General features: G+C 40.0%; 1 protein-coding gene across 1 annotated transcript in view; it reads right to left on the bottom strand.

The window, feature by feature from the left end:
• Nucleotides 1-2,304: 2,304 nt before the first annotated feature.
• Nucleotides 2,305-20,339, bottom strand: part of SHOC2 (SHOC2 leucine rich repeat scaffold protein) — a 48,200-nt gene continuing 30,165 nt past the window's right edge. The window contains exons 3-8 of the mRNA XM_038757619.1: nt 17,215-17,345; nt 15,770-15,958; nt 10,408-10,530; nt 8,722-8,859; nt 8,219-8,336; nt 2,305-4,727 (exon numbers count right to left, since the gene is read on the bottom strand). Coding sequence (XP_038613547.1) covers nt 4,519-4,727; nt 8,219-8,336; nt 8,722-8,859; nt 10,408-10,530; nt 15,770-15,958; nt 17,215-17,345 — 908 coding nt within the window. The 3' untranslated portion in view covers nt 2,305-4,518. The remainder of the gene's footprint in view (nt 4,728-8,218; nt 8,337-8,721; nt 8,860-10,407; nt 10,531-15,769; nt 15,959-17,214; nt 17,346-20,339) is intronic.

Below are 20,339 nucleotides of genomic sequence, written 5' to 3' on the forward strand. Positions count from 1 at the left end.
TCTTTAAATCACCAAGAGGCTATTTCTTCACTTTGATATGTTCTGATGGTTTTTGCATCAATCGAGGCAGATGGCGGAAAAGGGAAGAATGGCTGGTCACAATGAGAGACAAATCATCTAATAAAGTATGTTCCCGGTTCCTAATACTGAAAGAAGAAGAGGCTTAAAGAGTTGTAATACCACTTTTTCATAGTGAAATTTTAGCTAATATCCTGGTGATTTAAATGCTAACCAGCTGGACACGTTTTTTTTTTTTTTTTGGATTACCAACTCTGTTATATTGTACTTTCCCAAGTGCTTATTAGTACAGTGCTCTGCACATGGTAAGCGCTCAATTTTCCCCAAACCATTAGGAGAACATGGAATGCACAGCTGATGCAAATGCCACAGCCTCTCACAAATCTGAAATGCCAATTCCCATAAACCATGAGCAAGGGCAAAAGATAAACAGGACAGCACAGGAAGTCAAAATAACAACCACAGGCACTGGAGCACCAGACATCCTACACTAAACAGTTTCCCGAAAAGATCACTGAAAGCACTTCCAGTAATGTTCAACATGCTTAATACTCATTCCTTGATCCAACTTTTATTAGGGTTATTTCTGTCATACTTCTCACCTGGTCTTTAATGAACTTAAAAGGAAGGGGGAGGGAAAGCCCTGAAACCTGCTTTGTACTTTTCTCACCTTTCAATCATTTTCTTCTCTTCTTACTTACTCCCCACACACATCCCTTATCTGAAGTCCTGTGAGCATCTACCTGGCCGGTGTAATTCTCAGCCATAATCGGCTGTTCACATTTGCTGCATAGTTTTTTAGAATGTGAATAATAATAATAGTTTCTGGGGTTTTTACAGAACAGGGCATTGACACTGACCAACACCTACTTTAACTAGTACAACTTGGCCCAGATACACAATCTTGTTGCCCATTACATGCCAAAGGTTTTCTTTTTAAAAATCTACTAAAAATGTTGCTCACAATTATTGTTAGCAGGTTTCTACCACATTATTCAATAGCAGAGTACTAAGTTTACTGCCAAAGACAGGCTCACCATGATGTCCTGCAAATATCAGGATGCCTCTTTAAATACCAAATTAATGTCATGATTTTTTTGAGATTGTCACATTTCAGAATCCCGTTAATTGTTTTTTGAGGCAGCACTAAAGAAAACACCAGAACAAGGCTATAAGGAAATGTTTTTGCTAAGGAATTCAGTCCACTGACTTCTATTCCTCACTTTAGTTGGAAGGAAATTTTTTTTTTAATGTTACTTCTTCCTCCCATTTGATTTCATTTGGTGGGACTCACAGATTTCTTCCCCTTATTTTGGGTGGGGATGCTTTCCCCTCCCAGATCTGTTTGACTGCAATCCACCCTCATGGGTGAGCAAATGTAAACTCAATTAATTGAAATCTGGTATAGTAAAACAGTCTAGAAACTAGTTGGAAATCAAGTGGATGTACACAACAGGGAGATAGGTACATTTTGACAGAATAGTTTATCCATTTAAAATGAATCAGACTGTACAGTTACGATAAATTATTTAGATATATGCAATTAACTTTCAGTTACAGAATCCACCCTTTAACACCACAAGGACAAAAATGCATTTTATGCTAGGGACTATTCCCCTCTCAGAACATCTCTCCTACTGTATCATTCATCTCCTTTTTATCCAGAACACTTTCCCCTCTCTCATTTCTGCAGGAACTGATCTCTTGGAATGTGGAACATTAAACCCACCAAACAGAATTTGGGTATTTTGGCTAATGCATATTAATGAAAATAGACTTCAAACAGGATTTGTTTTGTAAATTAACTTCCTTCTAAATTATTCTCACTAGTCCTAAAAGCATATTGAAAGGGACTCACCTCATTTTCTTTAAAAGATACAACAAGCTTGTTATTTTGGGTAAGCCATCTCTACTCCACTGCAGTTTCTAGGAGAGTCAGCTCTAAAAATCACACAGTTGCTCTACAATGAACCTTGGGAAGGCTATAATTCAGATCCATCTATTTACATATTAAACATCTTGATTTCATGAGTAGAGTCCCATTAAACATCCACTCTTGTTTCTGGCTAGTAGAGGCAATGGAATCCAGGTGCTGATTTCAAGGAGGCAGTCCACAAGAAGACATTCAATTTTTATTCCATCTATACAATGATCCCTTATATCTCTTTCACAGGTAAAGTCAATACTCCATTAAATATTGTCTTTATCTTGCCCTACTGTATGTAACAGGTTACCATAAATTATAGGAATACTTCCCTCATCACGGTCAGGGACTGGGGGGGGGGGGGGGGGGGGGGGGCGGAGGGGAGGAACGGAGGGCAGGCATGCTTAAGACCCAACGAATATCTATTTTCATTTTAAGAATCATCATAATTTCACATCTTCCCCCAAGGAAACTCTCAGGAGTTAGATTACAGTCCTCGATGTCAGGCTCCAGCATCTTCACACTTTTAATGCTGAAAAAAGGTAACTCCAGAGAGAGCTGTAATAGACAAATTTCCTTAACTACAGAGTAAAATTTAAACAGAAAAGGCCACAGTACATGGGAAAAGAAGAAGAAAGGATGTTACTTGGTAAAAATCCAGTGACATTTACAATAGTTTTACAGCACATTTAGCCCTCTAAGAGTTTCATATCTCCACCTGCCTTCCACTTTAAAAGTTGCTCCTTGTGAGAATGTAAGTAAGAATACAGGTTCTAGATCAATCAGTCATGGCAGTACAGTAACTCAAGAATCCTATTCGAAGGGCGGAAAACCACCCTCAGGTCATTCCTCCAATTTCTGGGCTTTAGAATATATATTTCTTTGGGGTCAAACTAAGAAATTTTACATATTGTTCAAAAAGATTTCCTGCCTAAGTGACAAAACTCAAGCAGCAATTCATAATTCATATTCACTTCAATAGTCTGGAATGTAACTGCCTTCTGAGTCTCCATGATGGAAAAAAACAAAAACAAACAACCCAACGTATACTGGCACTACACAAGTAGTATTGTAAGCAGCAAACATTTACTGCAGCATTGCTAGTCTTAAAAGCAGCCAAGAAAAAGAAATAAAATTGAAATAATAGCACATGCGTGGCTTACAGTACTCCCACTGGGTGACCAACAGCCTCTTTGCACAACTGAACATGTGCCTCTCTTTTCCTAAAACTGGATTTACTATCAAGAGAGGATAGATGAGGTTAAAGTGAATAGCTCTGGTACTGAACAGAAGAGTCTAAAGCAAGTGCCCCACACATGGGGAAAAGTGCATTTCGTTCAGCAGCAATACAGCACAGTGTGAAGATATTGTGCTTGGACGCAGAAATTCCAGAATGGAAAGATGTACAAGGCAAGTCAAGATATAAAACCAAAGTACATTGTTAAATAACCTTAAAACTTACATACATTGCAGTGTTTAAAAGAGACATTCAATTCATTTCATTGTACAAGGATGGGGAGAAATCCTTAAAATTACCTGCGTAGTTTATGACATAATAAATACGTACATATCTATATAGGATTGTATATCTATACATACATAGAGAATGTGTGTGTGTAGGGGTGGGGTGAGAGTGAAAGAGAAAGAAACAAAGCGGGGGGAGGGGGCGTGGGGAGTGGAGGGAATGGCGAGAGAGCGAGAGAGATGGAAAAAAAAGAGAGGATTTCTTACCAAGTTGTTTTGTTGGACTTTTTGGAACTGCTACTTCTCAAAATGTAAATTGCTTTACACTGAACTTATTTCTCATTAAACACCCAAACTGAAAAGACTATTTGTGCTAGAAAAGATCTCACTCCCCGAAAAGGCTCAGTTCAGATATGATTTGCCTCACAACTGAAAACCCAGAGAAGCACAATTAAAATAATTCAAGCATTCCTGACTATCTTTTCAGTTTACTAGTTGTTTTGATAAGCAAATATTCTTATAGTATATAAACCAGCTGATACAAATTCTTCAGAAGCATATAAATTCTAGATATGATTGATTAAAACAGAGCAAATCAAAACAAATAAAAAAATCCAGTGATTTACTCTGACTGTAAACAATATATAAAAACCATTTCGTTTAAAATCTCAAAATAAGTTAAAGAATAATCCTACCTTCAGGGTATGTGATACTACGGGCTCTGACAAACAGGAGGGGGAAAACGGGAATGAAAACTTGAATCAAATAAGTTTATACACAATTTTTCCAAATGGAAAAGAAACCTAACCACGCTTCTTTTGTCCCTTAAATTTAACAACCAGTGAATTTGCTGGCAATTCTTTTAAGTGAACTGGCATATTCCAGACTGCTCATTAGACAAACATCCACCAAATTCGGCAAAGAAAAATTAAACAAGCAATTTGTACAGAATAAAAAAAAAATCTAAATGGCTATGATTCCTCTATTAGCAGAAACACATAATGCAGTCTTAATAAATCTGCTATATGTATATCGATATCCACAGATATAGATAGGAGATGACATTAATGCAGTTTGTATTTTGTACAGTGTATGGGACCGGCTGATTTGCTTCAAACCATGGCACGGTATGGACCCTGCATCTTTAGGAACTGAATGATGAAGGAAGGGCCCCCGGCAACAATCTGAGGTGGAAGATGGCTGAGTGGACAGTTCTCAATACTCATGATTGACAGTTTGCTGCAGAGCGCCAACTCAAAGGGAAGGCTGTGCAGGTTGGGGTTGTCATTCAAATACAGCTCTTCTAGGTTCTCCAGTGTTCCTGGGTAAAATGAGACAAAACTGTACATTAGTTGCATGCTTTTATTAGTGTCAGAAGCATCAAGAGGTTCCCGAAAACATGGAACCCCTTCTAATATGAGAGAAATCAAATTCAAAAGGAAAGTTAGCATTGGTTTGAATCCAAAGAAATTGCACATATCCCTGCCGATCTGTATCCCAACAATTATCCTACCTACTGCAGGTATCTCACTCTGGCTGCTCACAATTTCTCACTGAGCTGTTTCAGAATCAAGACAAAACTGACGATCAAGGGAGCGTCCTCATGATCAACCCAAACGATCACCCCACATATTAAACACTCAATCCATCAAAGTTCACTCAAACCAATTCTGGAATCCTAAACCAAAGCTTACCCCTAACTCTAGCCCTAATCTTTAATTCAACTCTGCTTTAAACTTGGTTTTAATACTAACCCAAAAAGTCAGTATTCACTTTTTAATACTAATTTAGGTATACCTATATCAATATCTGTTACATTTAAGGCATGAAGCCTTGTGGCCAGTTGTTAGATGTGATTGATTTCGGAGCAAAGATAACATTAGCTCCCAACGTCATGGGTCATATAAACATCCCCAAGTTATCCACTACCCACATTCTGGCAAATATCCTTCTATCTGCTCTAGAAAACTCTCTGAATCAGGCAGAAGTATTTGTATAGATCCCTTCAAACCTTCTATTCTTGAAGGCAGAGGTTTTCAACCAGGGACACTGCTGGCAGAGGACTAGTGGTATTTATCAAATGCTTACTGGGTGCAGAGCACTGTACTAAGTGCTGGGAGAGAGTATACAGGTGGAAAAGCCTCCAAACATTGCCCAGGACCCAGCTATTATGGCGGGGGCAGTAGCAGCAACTGTGTCTGAAAGTAGCTGTCATAGTAATGGTAATTATTGAGTGCCTGATGGCTGCTGCACAATGTACTACACTCCTGGGAAGGTTCAGCAGAAAGGGGCATATGTCCCTGCCCAAAGAGAGATTACATGCTAACAGGGGAGATAGACACAACAATGGTTACTGGGCTACTTCTTCCTGGGCTCCCAGAGAGGCGAGAACTCCAAGGAGCTTAATATGGAAATGGAGGAGCAGTAGTCCAAGCTGCCGAGACAACGATGATGATAGTCCCTCCCACAACGTATAATGGCTGTGACTTGAAAGCTCATTATAATAATAATAATAATAATGATGTTGTTAAGCACTTACTATGTGCAAAGCACTGTTTTAAGTGCTGGGGGGATACAAGGTGATCAGGTTGTCCCACAGGGCAGGGAATGTGTCCACCAGTTCTGTTGTACGGAACTCTCCCAAGTGCTATGTAGTAAAGGGCTTTACACATAGTAAACGCTCAATAAACACCACTGATTGACTGAAGAACAGGTAAAGAGGAACTGATTAAAGTACCAGGGGCTTGCACAGTGTCATTTCCACTATCTTGTCCCTGCCAGTCATGTTCCTGTTGGGCCATGTAGTAGGCAAGGAGGTGGGCAGAATAGCACAGCGGGGATGTTGCACTTATTAAGTGAGCTCAGCAAAGTGCTAACGCTGTACTGCAAAGCCACACCCAGAAGGCAACTGCCTCTGCTGCTGTTCTTCCCCTGCCACCACTGGCTCACCAGAACTCGTGTCTCGGCCTGGAGCGCAGCAAGAGGTAGTCCCATGACTAGGGGAGTGGGGACTCTCAGCTGGCTGCAGCAACCGGACCCACTTGTCTTCTCCCTTGGCGTTCCCACTCAACTCCAGCTGCTGCATCTCTGCTTTCCCCTCCCTGGGAGTATTCCTCTGTGAGGAAGGGGGAATGGGCATTTTTGGATGGAAGGAAGGACTTGAAGACACTGGGGAGAGATGACATCTTGAGGTTATCCTTATAAGTTTACATGCTTCTACGATTTCCCCTATGTGTAATTGATTTTAATGTCTATCTTCCTCTGTAGATTATTTGGATGAAGGAATCAAAACACTGGCCACATTTAAGCATTAGCCTCAAAACAGAAGGAGGTCTAAACGACAGCATATTAGACTCTTTTCCCATCCTTTCCTAGAGAAAGCAGTGGCAGGGATTCTTAAAATGGGCTTTATGGTCTTATGCTTTGCTAAAATTGATGCCAACCAACCTTATCATCTGTTCTTTCGGTTCTGCAAATATACCTGCTTCTCACTGCATTATCCCAATCTGTATTATTATTTGTACTTACGTGCTTATTTTGGATTAATCACCGTACTAGACATAGGGGAAGCTGTTTGCATTTTCATTTCTTCCAACATGAATCAGTTGTCCAGAATAATATTTGGATAAGTCTTAACAGTCAAAATATTTCTAATTAAAATGTTGGTTTTGCTAAAAAGAAATCTGATCCTTATGGTGGGGAAAAATGTATTCACTGAGATTTGGGATATTAAAAATGACAGCAACTATTCCCACCTTTTTCTTCAACAGCACCATACGGCTGGGTGGAGAGTTTGCAGGAGCATTTGAGTAGGTAGGCTGGCTCAAGCAACTGTGACTGCTGGCAAAAATACCGTTGCATGCAGACCACAAATGTTCCCATCTAAAAAGCATCTATAGATGCTGCCTTGGTCTCATGCAATGTTACAAAAGAAGTAGTTACTGCAACTCTCCCAAGAGGCAAAGTCACAGGGGAGAATTGATAAAAGACAGGCAGTTCTACCCATCCATGAAAATTTTCTTTAGAAAGCCAGTCAACGGCCATCTCCTTTACGGTACCTTCACCAAATAAGCAAGTTCTTACAGAATACATTTTTTTTTTTGGATGACCTGATGTGCATAGGCATGACTCTACCCAGGGAAAGCTACATCCTTAGGGACTAATTTATGTTCATAGTGAGAGGTTATCTTCATGCCCCAATCCTTGAAAAATCGTTTTGATAAATTAATGGACTGTAAGTATAGGAAGGGTTATTATCAGGAAAAAGTAAGGAGCTGGAGGAAGGATCCTCTGGACTGTAAGCTCATTGTGACCAGGGAATGCATCTACCAACTCTGTTTTATTGTGCTCTTCCAAACAAGTACAATGCTCTGTGCACAGTAAGCATTCAATAAATATCACTGATTGATTTAGATAAATTAATAGATAGGTCTATAATGGGTTTCTGGAGGAATAAGTTAGGGGTATTTAAAGGTACACCCCAAACCATGAGGATAGAAATCAAAAAAGGTAATCGTCACACTATTTCTTCAGGCATACTTTATCTTTACTGTTGGGAGACAAATGACTCATATTCCTACATTCCCACACAGCCTGGATTTTCTGGTGACTCTTTCAAAATCAACTATGGAAAAAAAATTAGTTACAAATTCTCCATTTTGCTAGTGATAATGAACCTCAGAGGAGGTTTAGCAGCAGTTAGCATCCACTCAGATTCCTTAAAGTCTTACTGAGTTGCCATGGGAGACCACTGCTATAGCCTGTGACCCAGAACCTTATGGACAAAGTACATCAAAAGAGGTGGTTTCTTACCAATTTCCTCAGGAAGATGGGTAAGCAGGTTCTCTCCTAGGCCAAGATGTGTAAGATTTGTCAGATGACCAATTCCTCTGGGAAGAGTAGTCAACTGGTTGTTTGTCAAGACTAGTTTCTAAAGGAGTAAGACATGGACTGTTAGAGTAACTTCTCATGTAGCAAGATTGAAACTCCAGACAGAACTGTTAACCCTTTGGTCGGAAGCATTTAGTGTGTATACGTATGGACAACCTTCCTGAGGGCTTGTTTATCATGCATTAGGTTACTTAGAAACCTATGGAATCTCCTTTTTTCTTTCCAAAAGGGGGAGCCATCAGCTTTTCCCATCTGGAACAGTTTAGGAACATTTCTGCTTCAGAACAGGGAATTGACTATGTGGGCTTTCAAGGTTGCTATAATTCTACTAAAGGAATATTTAGAGAAACAACAAATTTAAGAATGAAAATTGCAAATCAGATAACTGCAACTATGTATCACAAAGCTACAGGGCGTTCCCTCACCTGCAAATCCTTGAGGTAAGCAATTTCATTTGGCAAGGATTCCAGTTTGTTCTCCTCCAAATCCAATTCTCTTAATTTCCTCAGGTTTCCAAGGCCATGAGGAAGTTTCTTTAGGAGATTGTTTGACAAGATTAAGACCTAAAAAAAACCAAAACCAAAAACCAAACCATCAAATGTCCAGCTCCCAATTGAACATTAACTACTGCTTGACTCGGAACTAAAGACCACTCACTCACTGCAAAATGACAAGTTATTCAAAATTTCACTTCTGTCAATGATGGGATATGCAACTTGGTTTTCCAATCTGAAAGGTAACCCGCTGTTAAAGAACCATGGTCAATTTCTAAGTGCTGAGTAGGAAAAAAAAAAGGAATTAAGGGTCCATGTTTTCTAAACCATAATATCCTCCGCATAATACAGTAACAACATTTAGGAATTTACCAAGGTGATTTCTTAGTGAACCTTCTAATGGGTATTCCAGTGGATAGAGATGCATGCAGAGCTGTACCTTCAAATTAGGAGCCTTATGACTGAGTTTAGGAACATGCCTATGAGCTCACCCTGTTGGACTGCTGCCAGTTTTCGTCTATGCTGTCATTTGACTAAAACGAGACTGCTGAATACCAGCCCCCTGCCCCTGCTAAAGCTCAGAAATGGAAAAAGTTTCAAAGGATAAAGGCATCACAAAGGACTTCATCTTTCCTAAAGCAGCTGATGAATTTCATGATACCTACAAACAAAAACATCCCTGGATAATTTCAGACAGACTTCTAGAAAAATTAGACTCAGTTTTCCTGGAGTTCTGGGGCTGTATCCTTGCAGAACCGCACGTTCAGGAAAACTTGCATGTCAGGGAGCCATATTCGAGGGTACGACCAGTTCTCCTGACACGATGTCAAGCTATATCCATAGAGGAGGGCATTGTCAAAAGAGCAGTGTGCAAAATCCTTTAAGAGCTAACCAAAATATGTGGTGATAGCATGCATTCTGGCAGACCTGTGTGTACACTACAGGTAAATAATAACTGTGGTACTTGTTAAGTGCTTACTATGTGCCAAGCACTGTACTAAGCACTGGGGTAGACACAGGATAATCAGGTCCCACATGGGGCTCACAGTCTAAGTAGGAAGGAGAACACATATTAATCCTCATTTTGCAGGTGAGGGAACTGTAGGACAGAGAAGCTGAGTGACTTGCCCAAGGTCACACAGCAAGTGACAGACGGTATTAGAACCCAAGTCCTCTACCTCCTAGGCCTGTGCCTTTTCCACTAGGCCACACTGCTTCTAGGTTATTCACTCTAGAATGTAAGCTCATTATGGGCAGGGAACATATCTTCTAATTCTGTTGTACTCTCCCAAGCGCTTAGTACAGGGCTCTGAACATAGTAAATGCTTAATAAATACAACATTGACTGAAGCCACCGATACAGGGCAAGTTGCAATTTATGACAGGCAAGAACACTGATTTTATTTCACGTATGCATAGTACCAGAGACAGTGAACTGAGATTTTCTGGAAGCTGAAAATTTTTAAATCTTTAGGCATGTGAACTACTTAAAAAGTATACCTCCTCTAAAGAAATACATAGCTGGCTGATTAGACTATATGCCACTTAGAGGGGAGTAATAGCATTATTACCACACATTTTTCTTCTTTAATTTAGATAATGCTAAATTACACTTACCTCCAGAGAAACAAGTCCAGACACATCCTCAGGGATTTTTGTTAGCTGATTAGTGGCTAAATTCAATTCCACCATACTGGTCCAAGTTCCAAAGTCCAAGGGAAGTGAGGTGAGCTGATTGTCCTGGGAATTTGAAAGACAAGAAGCATTCAAAAGAGGAAAAAATAGGAGAAAACACATAAAGGATGAAATTCTTAGTTGTTTATAAAGTGCTCCATTTTTTCCTCGCTCACAGATGGTGAAAATACTCTAAACCAAATGCAACTGGATGCTTTCAAAAGAATACTCTAAACAGAAACTTGCTTAATGTTTGCTTAAATGTTTTGTAACTTTTGCATTCCCAAAACATTAAGCAAATTTCTGCTTAGAGCTTGAACCGGAAAGCAGCTTCTAATATGACGGTCTGCATTGGAAATAGAAATTATAAACTGTAATCCGAGCAACAGTTAAGATTTAAAAGGCCTCGGGGGTAAATCTGATGGCTTGCTCTTTTGGGTATAATTTACTGAAACTCTGGGATAGGATGTGAACACTTAAAAACGAATAAGTAGAAAAGAAAAAAACAGACCACAGCATATAAACCCACTAGCAATAGCTCAGCAATCCTAGGAACCATTATGGGTGGACAAAAACACAGAGGAGTGCAAAGATTAAAATTACAGGTAAAAACACAAGATATGGAATAAATAGGTCATCCCACAGAAGAATGAAGTCACCTACGTATTGTTTGCAAACTCACATTTACTATTTTAAAATAATATTCACATCTTTTATGAGCTGGGAACATGTTTAACAACTCACAGTATACTCTCTCAAGTGCTTAGTACAGTGCTCTGCACAAAGCAGGCATTCAAATTACTGTACTAAAACATACCTCTTAGAATTTGGTGTGTGATGCAATTTGGCTTAGAATTGATTAGTTTTCAGAACAGTGGAAGAAAAAGTTCAGACTAACTTGGCCAAAAGTGTTTTTTTTTTTTTAAAGAAGCTTTGTGAACACTTTCCATAATCATCTTGCAGTACCTCATACCCTGACAAAAGAGATGTTTTCTGAAACCTACCTCATGCCATTCAGATCAGGACATGTGTGACAAGTGGTGGCACATTAAAGAGGAGATCTAAGGCTCTGCAGAAATCACTAACGTGGGGGGCTAGAGTGAAAAGATAACTCACCCTGGAAAAGGGGAGGTGGGAGCTGATGTAAGCTCGTGGTGGGCAGGGAACGTGTCTGCTAATTCTGTTGGACTGTGCTCTCTGAAGCACTTAGTTACAGTGCTCTGCACATAGTAAGCACTCAATAAATACAATGGATTGAGTGAAGGAACCCCTCACTTCATCCTCCCCTCCCCCAAACAGGGGTACTCAGGCCAAACTATAATCTACATCCTGCTGGCCGTAAGAAGAGATGTAGGAGTACAGTCCAGCTTTCCCCCAGCATCCACTGCTGCGCTCCCCCCTGAAAAAACAACAACCCAAAAAAGCATCCTCTTTGAAACACTTCAAACAAATGGGTTATCCATCACTCATTCTTTTACCATGCAATACTCCAGACTTACTTTCACACTTCACTAAAGCGATTATTTGGCCCTATTCACACAATCACAGCACCTCAGAAGAGTGGAGATGGCATCACCTTTATCACAGACAACGGGGATACCCTGGGACGTCAACATTTGAATAATGCTCTGAATATTAAAGATGAGGCCAAACAGAGCGTAGGAAGACATGGACCCAACCACTGAGTAAATCACCACTGCGGTTATAGCTTGAAAATTAGGAACACGCTTGGATCTTGTGGCATATCTACAAGGATCTAAATGCTTGAGGGACAGAGGTAAAGGAGACATACTTCTTAAACACTTGCAAAGCCCTTCCTCAACATACAGACAACAGAAAAGATGCCACAGGATCTCAAAGCCGCTACTGCGGCTCAAACAAGCTGCAAAACCGGGCTGCTGTGCATCTCATTGCTTAGAATTGCTGGCAAGATTCTAGCCAGCTATTGCAGAATATCACTGACCACACAATCTGGAACAATGACACGGTTTCAGACCAAGAGCTATAACTGAAGAGAAGTTTAATACAGTGAGCCTGCTTCAGGGAAACATAAGAGATCACCAAATATCTTCACTGGTGAAATGGTAATAAATACCATCAGAAAATATGGCTACCTCTTGGAGCATACTGTCCAATGACACATTAAAAAACAAGTAAAATATATGTTGCCAACTTGTTGCCATATGTTGCCAACTTGTACTTCCCAAGCGCTTAGTACAGTGTTATGCACACAGTAAGCGCTCAATAAATACGACAAGTAAAACACTGAATCACAGCATAACCTTTGGGAGACTGTTACAGCAACGTGGCACATAGAAGTAGTAGTGAAAGTATTTATAGTGTGCTTACTGGATGCAAAACACTGTACTTACCTAAGCATTGAGAAAGAATACCCAGATGAGAACTAGACACAGTTCCTGGTCCTCAAGGGGGCAAACGATTAACGTGAAAGTCTACGGGGCCGTAATAATGGTCACTCTTCTCTATGAACGACCCGATCCCACCAAAAATGCCATATTCAACTTTTTGAGGAGTTTCATCAGCATCAATTCCGTGCCGTAGTCTACATCAGAGTGGCATGATCATGAATTACCGAGGAGCCTGGAACACCCTCTAGCATTGAAGGTATTCTCACCTCAATACAACTGCACGGGGTGAGACATGGGAGGACAGTGGAAAAAAGCAGGGTACCCAAATAGCCGCTCTAAGATGAGCTCAGAGAGTGTAACTTAAAAAAAGGAGGACAGAGGAAACAACTCAAGTATGAAATAACATATGGCCTTGGGCAACATGGCATCACAATAGGGAGACAATTGCAGCAAGCTGACCAGTGTGATGCACTGCAATAAGAAAGGTGTGGTTGTTCCTGATAATCAGCTTCAAGAGGATCATGAGACAAAGAAGCAAAACTGACAAGAGCAGCAACAGGCCCTGCAAACAACAAACACAACAGCCCAGCTAGGGCCACTCATTGTATCATCAATCATATTTATTGAGCGCTTACTGTGTGCAGAGCACTGTACTAAGCGCTTTTGTGGTTGGTACTGTCAGTCCCATATTGGCCTTTTCAGCCTCACAAATATCCATGTTACTGTGGCCAGTAGCATCATGATCAAGTATGATATACATATTTTAAGAGGACTTTCAGGCCAAGCTTGCCATGCATTGTTAAAAGAAATATAAGCTTACAGAAACAAAATTAGATGAAGTTGATAAACCTCACCTACTGCTTAATTTCGAATTTATTAAGCATGATGTTCCAAGTCTCTCAGTTTGAATGTGAAGAATGAAAATTAGTTCCATTATTACCAAGATCTTTCATTAGGAGGCAGTATAATCTAGTGGGAGGGGTTGGAAGGCCAGAAACCTGAGTTCTAGTCTCAGCTCCACTAACGGCTGACGACTTTGTGAACACGTGCAAGTTACTTAACCTCTAGGCAACTCAGTTCTTCAACCTGTAAAATGGAGATAACACTTACTCCTCCCCAACCCACATGGATGTGCTGAGAACAAATGAAACTAAAGATGTGAAATCACTTAAAATTAGGATATAAACTCAAGGTAGTATTTCTGCCATTATTCCTTTCATTTTTCAGTTTAATCTTCACATATTACAATAATTCTGGTAAGGACAAAATGCACTGAAATTAGCTATTGTTGGCTATAAGACAAGTAGCAATAAAACCCGCACTAGCCTCCTCACTGACCTCTCTGCCTCTAGCCTTGCCCCTTTCCAGTTCATTCTTCACTTTGAAGCCTGAATCTTTTAAAACAAACAAAAAATAATCCCAAGCACATCTGCCTACTCCTCAAAAGCCTCCAATGGTTGCCCACTCACCTCCGCACCAAGCAGAAACTTCTCACTATCAGTGTTAAGGCACTCAATTAGCTCATTCCCCTCTACCTATTCTCATGCCTCACCCACTACAGCCCAACCCACATACTTCCCTCCTCTAACACCAGTCTATTCACCATGCCTCTATCTTGGTGATCAACCATCAACCCCTTGCTTAGTGACGTCTGTTTGAGAGGACACTGTTGGATGAGCCCGGATCTTCTTAACCAAGAGGCTCACTAGTTGGCAGATACACTGGCACCAAATCCTGCTGGTTCCATCTAGACTCTGCTCCTTCCTCTCCATCCAAATACTACCACTTTGGTCCATGTACTAGTCATATCCTGTCTCCACTACTGCATCAGCCTCCTCATTGGCTTCTCTGCCTATAGCCTCCCAGTTCATACTTCACTCTGCTGCCTGTATCATTTTTCAAAAATTCACTCTACACACATCTCCCCACACCTCAAAAACCTCCAATGTTTGCCCACCTATCCCTGCATCAAGCAGAAACTCCTCACCATTGGCTCTGAGGTACTCAATCAGCTTTTCTCCCCCCTACCTATTCTTGCTCTTCTCCCACTGTAAAACAGCCTGCACACTTGGCTCCTCTAACACCAAACTACTTTCTATGCCTCTGTTTCATCTCTCTTGCTTCAAGCCCCTGTTCATACCCTCCTGCCCGGAACTTCTTCCTCCTTCATTTCCAACAGATCACCAGGCCCCCAACTTCAAAGCCCTACAAAAATCACATCTCCTCTAGGATGCCTTCCCTGACTAATCTCATCTTCTCACCGAATTTCCCCTCACTACTGTAAGCTAACAATTGATTTGGCAATGTTTATGCTCCTGTTGGCACCACATCAGCTCATTTTCCAATGACATATTTAATTTCTTCGCTAGCTACCCTACCTTTGAATTTATGGGTCCAGTCATTTTCCTCTGATAGTGAAAATTAATACAAAAATACACTAATCACCCTATCATCCTGAATCATTACACCAAACTTGTGAGTCCCTATAAACAATATCACTTTTTTCAACCATAATTAGACACCGTTTGATGTGTAATTTTAGGTTAAGATTATATGAATAAGAAATGTATTACTCTTTATTTCCAGGTCTGAACTTCCTGTATGAAAGGTTTACAGATCTGCTGCACAGATGACACCCCATATTTCTGAGTTTGTGTGTCACGAAACTGGGATGTTTCAATTTAAAATTTACTTCCAATCACCATGCCCTATACTGTTGGTACATCTGGGGGTCCCCCACTCCATCTAAACTTGTGGATCCCAGAAGACAGACTGTAGGCTGTGGTTTGCTTAATTTATATATAACTGTGGCACACCTGAGTTTGTGAAAGTTTTTCAGAAAGTCCTACACAATTACAATATCTCACAAATGAACTGAAATAAGAATGTAACACAAAAGAATGTCTGAATTTATGATAACAGGAATAGGGACTTACCTTCATATTCAGTTTGCTTAATACTTTAGCTCTAGAAAAAATTCCAAATGGGATTTTATTGATTCGATTGTGTTCCATGTTGAGGGAATAGATGGTGGAAAACTGGGATGGGCCACCTACAGGGTAGGACTGGAAACAATTCCTAGCCAGAGTCAAACTGGTCAGGTGCACGAGACTTGATAAGAGGCCCTGTAGAATGTTAAACACACAAATAGAACAGAATTTTTGCTACGGCGATTCAGTAAATGACAATGATTAGTTACCTACTGTATTTACCTCTAAAACTTAAAAGAAAACATCTGTGGCTGAAATTTCAATGACCAGGAATTTTATTTCTCAATATGGTGATACTATTTGTTTTCAAATCACAATATACATAAACAGATAAAGAAGGTCTCTGTTAGCAGCTTACCTCTCAAATCATACTATTGGCTAAGTTACATAAATCAAATCTCTAGAAATTTTTCCCTAAGAGAAGCTCCATTCCCAGTAGGTCCCACTGCTTTTCTCCATCCCTCCAGAGACTAGCATTGAGAATGCACAATATGGCAATTGTTTCCATGCAAAAAGCATGCAGGCCTCATTCAGCTACTTAGCACATTCAATATAAGTGCTTAGTACAGTGCTCTGCACACAGTAAATGCTCAATACAAATGAATGAATGAATAAAACTGACAATGCTTTATGCAATAGAGTACTCCATACAAACAATTGATTTTTAAGCTTAGAGTTTTCACATCACTCACATGTATCCATACTTTCATAACTGAACTTTTATTCAGTTGGCATAATGACAATTAGATGTCACATGGGTCTAATATGCAAATAAATACTGGGTGATTCAAGCTGGTAGGTGGGGAAGAGGAGACAGAAAGCTAAAGAACTAATTGTAAATGATTACATAGAAAACAAATAATTAATCTTTATAAACAGTGAAATGAAACAATGCCCTACTTGAAGCTGCATCTTGGCCCCTGATTATCATTTGAAAATGGGAACCAAAAGGTTTTAAGTTAAAGAGAATACCATCCCATTAACTCTTGAAATGGCTCCCCAGAGAAGCCTAAAACTTACCACTGCACTTTAACATAATTGGATAAAGCAACAATTTGTGGTACGGAATAATATATGAATATTTATCTTCATACAGAACAAGCTTACCAGCCTGTGGTTTTGCATTTGCAGTCTTCCTACAGTACCTTTCTGTACCTACATTGGGTGGGGCTATTTAGCATTGTCCTCAGAACCAGCCAGGCAGCTTTTTCCTCAATAGCTGTTAATGTCAGTTCCAGTAAGTGAAACAAGAATGAAATTCACAGTGGTGAAGGTAGCTTACTGATACTAGATGACTAATTATCAGAATGCTTTCCATGGGTGAAAACTTTAACCATATTTCTTTAAATTTTTACAGGTCAGTCTTTCAAATGGCCCATTCCATTTCTTACCTCTGGCAAGGTAGAAATATTGTTGTTCTCCAAATTAAGCTCCTCGAGCGCACTGCATTTTGCTAAAGACCGGGGTATTGCTGACAATCTGTTGTACCTTAGGCCAAGACGATTTAAACTGGACAGGTTTCCTGCAAAAGTAAAGTTTCAGTTTGAACATTTAGTGTTCTCACAATCAACTGGATATGCATTAGCCAAAGAGATCCATCATTCAGAACTAAGTAATACTTTTCTGTTTTGTTTTTTTTTTAAATCTTGTGCAGACACCAATGAATATTAAGCTAAAAATCAATTCTAGGCCCACTCATTTCACTGCCAGAAACTAACACACACTTAAGAATCAATGTTCAAAAAGGTTTTAATGGATCCTTGTTTAGAAAATTCTTGGGAAGTTTCAACTATCCTTCTCTAGCAATAAGTTTGTATTTTGTAGCAGATCAAATTCAAGATTCCTCTCTAATTCTGGAAATGAATACAGAGAGGCCCAAATTACAGTAAGATCCGACTCCAAATATGTGATAACTGACTATATATAAAGGTTTTTTTTTTTTTTTTTTTACAGAGCCCTGAGCATTTGATTTGGGACTCAAAGGGCTGACAGACAAAATAAGTATGCGACTTCAGGAACAGGAAAAATTACTTTTTGACTTGATTTCTACACTTCCATGAATCTTCATTTCAACAGATATAGAATTACTTCTTAAAGTTTACTTTGATCCAGTATATTGACAACACACAGAATATTTACAGATGCCCAAATATACTAGTTGAGAGGTACAGGGGAAGGGAGTGTTAGAGGGGGTAAATGAATCTGCAAGGAAGTTGCAGTCAAAAAAGTTCAAATTTTTTGAACTGTAACATGCAATAATAAAAATTGTGGTATTTGTTAATCACTTACTACTGTGTGCCAAGCACTGATGTATAAGCCCTGCAGTTCATACAAGACCATCGGGTTGGACATAGTCCCTGTCCCACATGGAGTTCTAAGGAGGTGGGAGTACAGGTATTGGATCCCTCATTTGGATGAGGAAACTTAAGAACAGGGAGGTTAAGTAACTTCCCCAAGATGACACAGCAAGCAAATGATGGAACCGGATGAGGCCCATGCTCTTTTCCACGAGGCCACACTGCTTCTTTCTGTTTCTTTTTACAATGGAAAATATATTTACATTTTATTACTGAGTTCTCTCCCACCCCACCCCACATATTCTCCACTACCCTTGACCATCTTCTCTCATTACCCCCTTAATTTCTTCTAACATCATAACACAGAGAAGCTCTGCAATGGGCCAGGTTTTATAGTACGAAGACAGTCTTTGGCCTCCCACTGAGCTAAATATTAGCCATCCCTGATGTTAGAAACTACACACTGCACACCTAGATGCCGATATTTCACATAGCTTTTTTCTCCATAAAGCCATTTGGATGTGCACAACTTTTTGCTATCAGATTTCCTTTCTTCTTTGATCTTTCAAATCAGGAAGCTCCATCTGCTACATGTTTTACTTTAATCCTGTCTGTATGGGTCAAATCTAACTGCAAGTTTAAAAGCACAGATGGATTCTGGGAAATTGAGTACTAATAATATCGAGCACATTAGCCAAATAATAGCAAGTAGCAATCTTTCATGGCTATTCACACACCAGGTCTGAAAGCAATTGGCTTTGGTCATGCTGTCTGAGGATTCTGGCCCTAGATTACACTAACCCAGCTTTGACAAAACATGTGTTTTCACTGTGTGTTTTGGTTAGAACATCGAAGAGAATTAGAGAACACCACCCAATAACATAGGTCTGATTGGATACCGGAGGTAGTGATGTTGGAAGGAAAGGCTTGTGTATGACTACAAGAGCACAGATTTTCCCAAATACTAGAATGCACAAAAATTCAATCCTGTGTTTTAGGAGAACTGAGAGTATATATACAAGCCAAATAGCATAGGCGTTTATCTGATGGACAACTGCAACCTGGGCTCTTAGGTGGCCTTGCATTCCCCACCACTCACCCTGTCTCAATCATGTCTGATCTCTGGATGGGAAAGTGTCTACCAACTCTGTTATACTGTTATATTGTACTGTCCCAAGTGCTTAGTACAGTGCTCAGCACAATGTCAGTGCTCAATAAATATGATTGATAGGATGGCAGTGAATAAGCTGAAGTGGTCTGAGCCAATTGGACAACAAGGAGGGCATTTTGGGAACCAGTGCAGAAGCAAGACTAATAGCATATGGCTCAATAGTACTGGTTTGTCCCATACAGCTATGCTACGCTATCACCTAGTGTTAGGCTTCTGCTATGCAAATTGAGGCCCCAAATGCATTTTTCTCCCCAAAATATTATCTTCGAAAAAGCACACCCTCCCTGGGCAGAAAAGGCCTTCTAAAACACTACTATTATAGGGCTTACCCAGTACAACAAAGCAACTAATCACCATTTTCAAAAACATCCACTGAGTCCCTACTGGATACAGTGCAGCATACTAGGCACTTGATAACATACAAGATAGTCCTTGGCCTCAAGGAGTTTACAATCTAAAGGGAGAGGCAAGTGGACACAAACTGCCAAATGTCAGGAAAAAAGAGTATAATTATTAAGAAGAAAAATTAAATAAACACCCGAACACTCAAGTGACAGATGGGTGGTATGACCTAGATGGCAGAAGATTAACCAGGAAATGCCTCTTAGAAGAGGTAACTCTTTAAGTAAGGGGGGAAATGGGTAGGCAGATTTCACAGCCACAAACCAGAAATTTTAGGCTATACAACTTGCAACTTAAAAGTCCAGACTCACTTTAGTCTTCTGAGCCCAAAGCACGGATAGCCTGCAGCACATGTCTCCTTCCAGTCTCATTTAAGAAGTGAGAGACAGGCTAGGAGAAAGGAATGAGCAATGGTTTGGAAAATGGGGAGTCACAAGCAAGAACGAACCATCTTTGCTAGCCTTCAGCATGAAAGAAGGGAAGAGTAAATACCGGGTGCAGTAGTAGAAGAGAGTGAAAAGTATCAAGGAGACCTCTGAGGGTCAGAAGTTTGTTTTTTTGCAAAAATAAATGAGTATTTACTGGAGGTTTGTGCTATTGATGGGTGCTACTAGTTGAAATTCAGACATCGGGACAACTTCAGATT

The sequence above is a fragment of the Tachyglossus aculeatus genome, chromosome 16 (genome assembly GCF_015852505.1).
Source record: "Tachyglossus aculeatus isolate mTacAcu1 chromosome 16, mTacAcu1.pri, whole genome shotgun sequence".
NCBI lineage: Eukaryota > Metazoa > Chordata > Mammalia > Monotremata > Tachyglossidae > Tachyglossus > Tachyglossus aculeatus.